The 8,613-nt window shown below is 41.5% G+C and overlaps 1 protein-coding gene across 3 annotated transcripts in view; it reads left to right on the top strand.

The window, feature by feature from the left end:
- The first annotated feature begins 352 nt into the window (after positions 1-352).
- The window catches only part of SEC11A (SEC11 homolog A, signal peptidase complex subunit), a 31,055-nt gene continuing 22,794 nt past the window's right edge, over positions 353-8,613 (top strand). The window contains exons 1-2 of one of the 3 annotated variants that reach the window (XM_031440623.2): positions 353-465; positions 682-886. In XM_031440623.2, the coding sequence (XP_031296483.1) occupies positions 836-886 (51 nt within the window). In that variant the 5' untranslated portion in view covers positions 353-465; positions 682-835. Of the gene's footprint in view, positions 466-488; positions 887-8,613 lie in introns of those variants that run through there. The other 2 variants (XM_031440622.2, XM_031440621.1) reach the window with 2 other exon arrangements.

Genomic DNA, 8,613 nt, shown 5'->3' with positions numbered 1-8,613 from the left:
TGTATAGAGACAGAAGTCAGCGATAATAGGGTCACATTGTGGTGCCGGAGATAAAATCAGGTTTTTGTCAAGGAGACAGTCAGATCCTGTTACCGAGGTCAAATTCGGGAAGGAGGGGACTACCTGACAAACCGCACCACTGGTGGTCTCATCACACTGCTGCATGGTTTGGTTGTTTTCTAATCCTAGTGGGTTGTTTTCTCTCCAACCAAGACTTTCTTAAACTCGTGAAAGGTTCAGGCAGTGCTTTGAAAGTCTCTCACATCCTCCGCCCTTACCCAACAGCACTTACTGAAACTCCTCAACCACATTTCCCGTAGCTAAGAAGACACGCCCCACCAGAGGAGGCAAGGCCGGGCGACACATACAGTGCCACACCCAGAACCGCGGCCGGACTTGAACACGCCGGCCACTCAGGGGCCGCTTCTGCCCTCAGACCTGGAGACTCGGCTTCCTATTGGCCAGGTGTGCACCAGGGCCCGCCTTCTGGAGGGTAGAGGGCGGCCTCCTACCTTACCCTGAGGGGCCGCCTCCGTGTGGGGCCGCGGGGCTGAGCGAAGGAGGTGGGCTCAGGTCGGTTCTCAGCAAACAAAGTTTGGGGTACAAGAGCCCTCTTACAGCGAGGCCAGGCCAAGCGGCTGGACTAGGACGGTCCCGAGGCCTTTTGTCTGCTCTCCGCAGGGAAGGGGCGGGGCCGCGCCGGTTCCGCCCCGGAAGCGGAAGTGCGGGCGCCGCGGGGTCCTGTCCAGTGTGAGCTCGGCCCGTGCGGCAGCCGTTCCTCTGGCGGGTCACATCGCGCCGTCTCTTCTGCCCGTGACTCCTCGCCGAGCCCGCCATGCTGTCTCTAGATTTTTTGGACGATGTGCGGCGGATGAACAAGCGGCAGGTGAGGTTGGCCGCCCACTGTTCCCCCTTGTCCCTTCGACGCTGCCACTGCGGTGCCCCGCGGACCTTTGGGCCCCAGTGCGAGGGCCGGAGCGGTTCTGGCGCCTGGATTAGTTCATCTCTTTGTGGAGTCTGTGGCCAGAGATAGCTTTATCCACCTCCTATTTTTAGCCCCTAGCTGTTACCGGGCCTTCTGGGGGCGGAGCGGGAAGCCTAGTCCTCACGTTCCATTTCCTCCAACGACGCTGGGGAGCAAGTGGAAAACGTAGGGCGCTTTCTAAGTGGGAGTTGGGGTTGCTTATTGTTTTAGATTTGATTAGGCAGCGTACTCACGGTTTCTCCAGTCGCGGCGACTTCCAGTGGATTCCGGCCACTAGGTTTAGCAGTTCACTTCTACTCCGGCTTCTGGGATGCTCGGGAAGGCTGTTGTCGGCCCCACAAAAGCCGTTTTCCTGCTTTCAGCCCGTTGCAACCCTTCTAGTACAGCTGGGCCCTAGCGGGCTGCACTGACTTTCTTGAACCACCCCTGAGTTCAGAGTTGCAACAGTTACTCCTCTTACCCTTGAGTCCACTCAGCATTAATTGGTGGCAGCCCTCAGAATCCTCGGGTATATCCCCCAATATTAGTGGTACAGGGATCTTGAAATTTAGATCTCCTGATTTTTGTCCTTAAACCTTACTCTGTCTTGAACTTATAGATCATAGTCCGAATGGTACTGGGAATATTGTAATTATTTAGTGATTGGAAAAAATTGCTCCTTTTTGTCTTCTCACCTAGTTTTGCTTGCCTCAGATCTTTTTACAGTGTTTCGCTGTTAAGAATTATCCTGATGTCACTGTTAAAGATTTCTCTTGGACTTGTATTTTGCACTGTTTATGAATACCACTTAGGGGAAAAGATATGCAGCCTCCTCTTACCTTACTTCAGACCTTAGTTAGCTCATTGTCACCTCTTCTTAGACATGTTTCCTAATTCTTTCAGTCAGAATTGATCATTCTTTTCAAGTTGCACAAAACTTTTATGTCTTTATGATAACATTTCAGGTTCTCACTTGTATAGTGTTATTTTCATCCATATCTGAATTTCTAGGTGCCACAGACATTTCTCTGAAGAAATTCTTATTTTGGGCCTAGTATTTATTGTACCCGGTGGTAGGTACAATGAGAGAGATGCAGAGATAAATAAGACAGACTCTGCCTTCAAGGAGCATAAATGTGTAGAAAAGTACTAAGAGCTCTTTTGAGCTTTTGTTATGTGTGAATTGCTTTATATACCTGTGAGGTAGATAATGTTATGCCCATTATACAGATGAAGAAAACGAGCAACCTCCCAGGGGTTGTTAGGAGAGGATGGGAAGGATTGGATAGCATGGGGATGGGGTGAGTGTAAGTTATGAAATAAAGTTTTACCTGCACATAATATCTGGGGAAAAAAATTGATAGTGACTGTGTGAAATCAGATGAAAAGAGGGAAACTGGAAGTTTGATTTTATTCCTCTAAAATTGCTGTCATTTGGGTAACTTTTCCATTTATGCTTAAATATATATCATCAAACATCTGATCCATTTGTTTGAGTTGTAATTTTTTTTTCTTATCAGGTTCATAGAGGAATACTTTGGTACAATAAATTCCATCCATTTAAAGTGTATCATTTGATAAGTTTCTACAGTTATATATGCACATTACAATCAAGATACAGAGCATTCCTATCACCCACGAGATCCCTTGTGTACCTCTGTAGTTCATCTCTCTAGCACTTGGCAACCACTGATTTGCTTTTTGTCAGTATAGTTGGGTTTGCGTACTTTTTTTGGTGGGGGGAGTTGCATTTTCTACAAATGGAATCACAGAGCGTGTATTCTTTTGAGCTTTGAGATTTAATTGATTTTTAACACCTTATTCAAGACTTTTGTTTATTATATGTAATTTTTTTGGTCTACTTCACAATTTTCAAAGTTAAAATGTTTCACTACCTTCACAGCATCCAATACACTGTTGCCAAATTAATGTCTTCTCTCCTGCCCTCAAACCTTCTGTAGTTCCCATAGGTTAAAGCCCAAACCCCTTAGAATAGCATTTGCAGTAAGTCCCAGTCATTTTACAGTTTGCCATTTCTCACTGTTTCAGTCTTGTCCCAGTTTACTTTTCCTGCCTATTTCATGTCACTGTGTGTATGAACATTGTTCTATTCAAACTGTGCACTTAACTGTCTTCAGATCTTGCCTTATATTCTTTGTGGACTGCCCTAGACTATTAGGTGATCTCTAAAGTCCTTTTAGCTGTTATATACCATTTTATTTGTCTTCTCCCCTTTGGAGAGTGGCTCTTTTACTGGAGTATCAGATCACAGTTTTCCTGAGGCTTATCTTAATCCATGAAGCCCTGATTTGTAGTTTGCCTATTTCTATGGTGTGAATAGTTCCAACATGGCTGATTTCAAGCTACTACCATGATATCACTGAATATGGAATTGGGAAGAAATGTGGTAGCATGCAACTGTAACGTCCACCTTATAGATAAAATTTTTAAAATAATCTCAAGAATACAGATAATAGTAAAATGTAGTAAAATAATTAAGAACTGATGAATTTAGTATACATATTACCTTTGTTTTTAATAAAACTTAATTGTATTAATTTTTAATAATACTGTTTATCAGCTGGCTTGCAAGATTCCTAAAAATTCAGCAAATTAGCTCCAGCACACCTCTGGTTGTAGGTTAATTTCTTGATGCCCATTGAGGTGGCCTTTGTATGCAAAAAAGTCTATTTGAATTATCTTATATTAAAACTTTTTTTAATTTGTAAAAGCTAAAATTTAAAAAATTTTTAGAATCAGTTTACAAATCTTAATCCTATTTAAAGTCTAGCAAATTTTAACAATCACTTTTATGGTCCTTTGGATATTTAGGCTAAATAACAAACAGGCATCTTAAAAACATTAACTTTAATTTATAAATTTAAATAATTTCCTTTTTAAGAATGTATATTATTCAGTAAACATCACTACATGCTTATATTATTTTTGTAAGTCTGGAGCTTAGCTTCTCTCAAATGTTTCAACATTTGAATATAATGAAATAGTAAGCTTTCTGATTAAAATAATAAATCTACAACAATTTATTATACAGTTAAAATTGGAATTACAAACCTGACCTATTACTTTAATAAGCCGAATTCTCTTACATTTTACAAAACTTAAAAGACCAAATATGCACGGAGTCCTTAACATAAAAATATTAACACTAAACATAATTCCCTTTAAGTATTTCTGTTCTAAATTATAAATTTTCCTGGGGTCAAAAGATACTCACTCACTAAATAAGTATGTCAAGTTATATAATTTTTGTATTATTTTTTGCATATAATTCTCTGCTTGCTCAGAATTCTTATGACCAGAGGATATTGGCCAGCGTGTGACTAGATCCATGTTTGAGCCCTGATGGGACTAATCTGACTTTCACAGAACTTGCTTATTACCTCCTTGTTAGGCTTCTTGCATTGCTTGATTGAATTTTGCATTTCTTTGGATTTTAATCAACTATGTATCATCCTGCCTAAACCTGAAGACCTTAGGACTTGGCACATTCCTTCATTCATTTTACATCTTCCTGTCTCTTAGGATCACTTAACTCCTAATGGCTATTCTAGTGATATTTATTGAATTCTGGATATCTTTGGTAATTTTTTTTTTTTTAAATGAATTGGTCCTCTAGTGAAGCACACGGAAACCTGGGAGATTTTTCTTAGACTTGAGCCTAATGTGAGTAAGTGTGCGGTGAATAAGAGGTGTGTACGACACAGAGCATAGATCCATTACTTTTTTTGATTATTGAAAACTAATCTGCTCCTGTTTAGGATCAGGAAAATCTTTATCACTGGCAGGGAATCAATGTTCAGTAGTGAATTGCTAAGTTTCAATGTAGGAGCATCAATCTCCATTATATACGGAAGGAGTTAGCAAGTAAAATTATATCATCAACTGCACTTACTATCCATGGGTATGTTCTTGAGCTTCCAGAAATCATTCTTTATCCTTTGTAACACTGAACGAATCTAGAATACAGTGCCATAGTAAGGATTAGGCATTTACTTGCAATGGTTCCTATATACTTCATGTTTTTTCCCCCGTAATATTCTCTCCATGGACATACAGACAAGCATGATTATTTATTCCCATGCCAGATGGCACAAGCCTCCAACAATAAAGGCAAACCCTACTGAGATATAGCCAGAAATTATGACCGTAAGTCTTCTTCAAAGAGTTGTCTTTTCTGACTTCAAGGAAGGAGATGAGATAGAGTATCCAAACACAGATGTTCAAAGGGACAGAATGTTTTGTCTGAAGAATATGGTTTATTGCTTAGAGTTTAGTCTGGGAGGCAGAACCACTATGAATATTATGGAATTAAGGGATTTATTATAGGAATGAAATTTTATACAATTGTAGAAGAAGCTGAATAAGTAAAAGTCTAAAGCTAAGAGATGAAGAATCAGAGAAATATTGCCCACCAGATCTGTGTATAGACAAATCTGTGGAATTGGGGGCTAGATTCCACATCTGGCTGATGGAGTGAGACCACATCAAAGGAGAGTAGATGAAGTCTGTGGAAGGCTGTTGCCTCTGCAGCTAGTTTCTGATTGTGAAGCAGGGAAGAGCAAGGACAAATTGGATTCTTCCAGGCCTTTAATGTCTGTTTCTTACCATCTCTAACCACAGTGACCTTCAGCATAATAGCAGCTGCTTCTCTTTCACCTTCTAGGTCTTGGACAGATTTCTCTCTTTTGCCAAATCTAATCCAGAACCATACAGGGAGGGAGATTTGGGGAAACCTAGTTCTAGCTTCCCCAATTTGGCAAAACTTCTGTAATTTTCAATACTATTGTAGTCTACTCTGTCAGTTTGGCATTTATTCACACCTCTTAATCATATTTAACTTTTTGAATAAAGATAAAAACAAAATTATACTTCTGTCTAATATGCAGCTATCCTTTGTTTCTGTAATTGGTCACATGGGCTTAGCTGTATTCTTTCTTTTTAACCGTTCCATATTCCTTTTGCTCTCAGCAAGAACATAAGTTGGTCATAGTTTCTTGCCTTGTGGAGTGACCCAAACCTTCATTACTAAAGGGTTAATGTCATGAGGAGTCCTGTCTGAACTGGATTGTTGTAGTTTTCACTAACTTTTATCGTAGGAGGCGGGAGTACTAAGAAAGGCCTCAGAGGATTCTCTATATTCCTGTCTTACTCACTTCCCTCATTACATAGTAACAAACTTCTATTTTCCTCTGGTGGTCAGGGGCAATCCCCTTTGCCAGCAGATAGCCCTCATTCTTTGCATTTTGGTTCATTGGCATGAGTAGCCCAAAGTGGCCAGGTGGCAGACTCAACTTACAGATTAATGGAACCATTGTGTCCCCTGGTGGAAGGATATCTCCTTTGGGAATAAAAACCTCTAAACCAGCAGAACCCAAAGTTGTGAGGCTAGGAAGCAGAAATTTCACTAGCAGGCTATTAGGGATAATAGAAGAGTCACTCCCATTCCCACCATTTAATTCTGGGCTAGTGAATCCTACTTACAGAAGAATTTGGTTCTGGTTCGGAGCATACATCATACACTGGAGGACATTAGATGTTATCCTAGCCCAGCAAAGTGTTCCTGGTGACTAGCTGGTACTATAGCTGTCCTCAGAAGACCATTTGTATTACTCAGAATATAGAAACCACACCAGTAATTGAACAGGGAAAAATTAAATACAAAGAATTTTTAACTGTTAAAAAATGCTTAACTACTAAAACAAGTTAAAGAGGACTCTTAAGGGATTCAGAAGTAGCACATGCAGAAAACAGTTATTACCCTATTGGATAAGGGAGTGAACAGGGAAAGAACTACCAAAACACCTTGATTCAGACCTCTTTGGGGAGGGTGTGGCTGCCACAGGGACATGCATCCTGTCATGGCAGTGACATTCGCCATAGCAGAGAGCTGGAGCTGGTTCATGGAAATGGCCTGCTGGGAGGCTGAGAAATTTGCCAGTGTGTGTGGGCGGGAGCCAGTCAGTGATGGTCTGTGAGGTGTGGATACCAGATCTCCTATACATGGATCCACTAGCTGCCATGTGAAATAAAAACACTCCGTGGGAAGAGAAGCCATTTCTTCCCTCTTGTCACCTTGCAGTAGTCCTTCAGTGCATTTATTAATAAAGCCTAACATCATTGAGCCAGTTGGAAAAGGATAATTTGCTTACAGGGCTTAACCTAGTAGCACAAAGAAGATGGATTTGGAGCTGAGAGACAAGGAATTGATAAATGGCTTACTGTTCCACTATTCTTTCAGGCCAGCCACTTAAGATGATGGGGGGCACAGTAAGACCAATGAGTTGCACGACCATGTGCCCACTGCTATGCTTTAATTACCCATAAAATAAGTTCCCTGGTCAGAAGCAGTGTTAGTTATAGAATACCATGTTGAGGAATAAGACATTCTGTAAGTTTATGGATGGCGGTTTTGTCAGAAATACTGAGGACAAGGAAGACAGATCCACATCCAGAGTCTAGCTGCCCCTTCCATGGTGGAAGTGAGCCAGAATCAGAAATCGTGGCATTGTTGTTCTTTGCAGTTGGCAGTCTAGGCACTCATCATTGGCTAGAACCAACCTTGGTGAGTGAAAGGCCATGTTGCTAACCTTCATCTTCACTGCTACAGCCACTTTGATCATGAGTCCATTGGGTAAAACAGGGGTGACTGGGGAAAGAGGCTGCCTGACATCCACAAAACAGGTAATTTTATCCACCTGATTATTAAAGATACTCTTCTGTTGAGGTAATTTTTTGGTGGGACACAAATATCTTCACATTCTGTGCACCTACTTGGAAAGCTCAATCCACATACCTCTTCCCCAGACCTCTTGTCTCTAACTTTCCAGTGATGTATCTTTTGAGTCCCTGGCCATCTAGCCAAATTGCAAGTCAGTCTTGAATTAGTGTAAATTCACACCTGTGGCTATCTCCTCTTCCAGGAAAAGCGATCATTCTATCACTCAAAATTCTGCCCATTGGGAGGATTTCCCTTCACCATAATCCTTTATGGTCAGCCCTGAATGGGGATGTAATGTCATAACTGTCTACTTTCAGTTGGTACTAGATAGTTCATGTAGAACCATCATCTAAACACCAGGTCTAACGTCTTCCTTAGTCGTCTGGTCATAGGGAACTCCCTGTGAGGCGAGAGGTATAAGCTGAGAGAGAAGAAGCAATGTAGCATGAGAAGGAACCATGAGTATCTGAGTCTCTTTCTCGTACAACTTTCTTGTGTATTCAGGACCTACTTAAGCCCAGTCTTGTATATACCACTTCCACTTGATGGAGTACTGCTGTGAATGTCTAGCTTTATGGCTTGGTGGATCTGGCAGCATCCAGTTCATGCTGGGACGTTCAGGTTATATGGTAACTTGGTGATCATGGTCAAGTGTTTAGTCTGTACTAGAATTCAGCAGCAAGCTAGAAACTGTTACTGAAAAAGAGAATAGTTCTCCAAAGTACAGCATAACTTTACCCCCAGATCTGGAGATCTGTGCTGTTGTTCACCTGTAGAGGACTGCCAGAGGCTCTCTGTCTGTCACAGATATTTCAGTTACCATGAGATCTTCTGGGTCTTAGGGCCCAAGCGATAGAAGAGCTTGCATGGGAGCTTGGACTTTTAGTGGAGCCCTACTAAAAACTGGATC

Source organism: Camelus dromedarius, chromosome 29 (genome assembly GCF_036321535.1).
Source record: "Camelus dromedarius isolate mCamDro1 chromosome 29, mCamDro1.pat, whole genome shotgun sequence".
Taxonomy (NCBI): domain Eukaryota; kingdom Metazoa; phylum Chordata; class Mammalia; order Artiodactyla; family Camelidae; genus Camelus; species Camelus dromedarius.
This window is presented reverse-complemented; position numbering and strand designations above follow the sequence as displayed.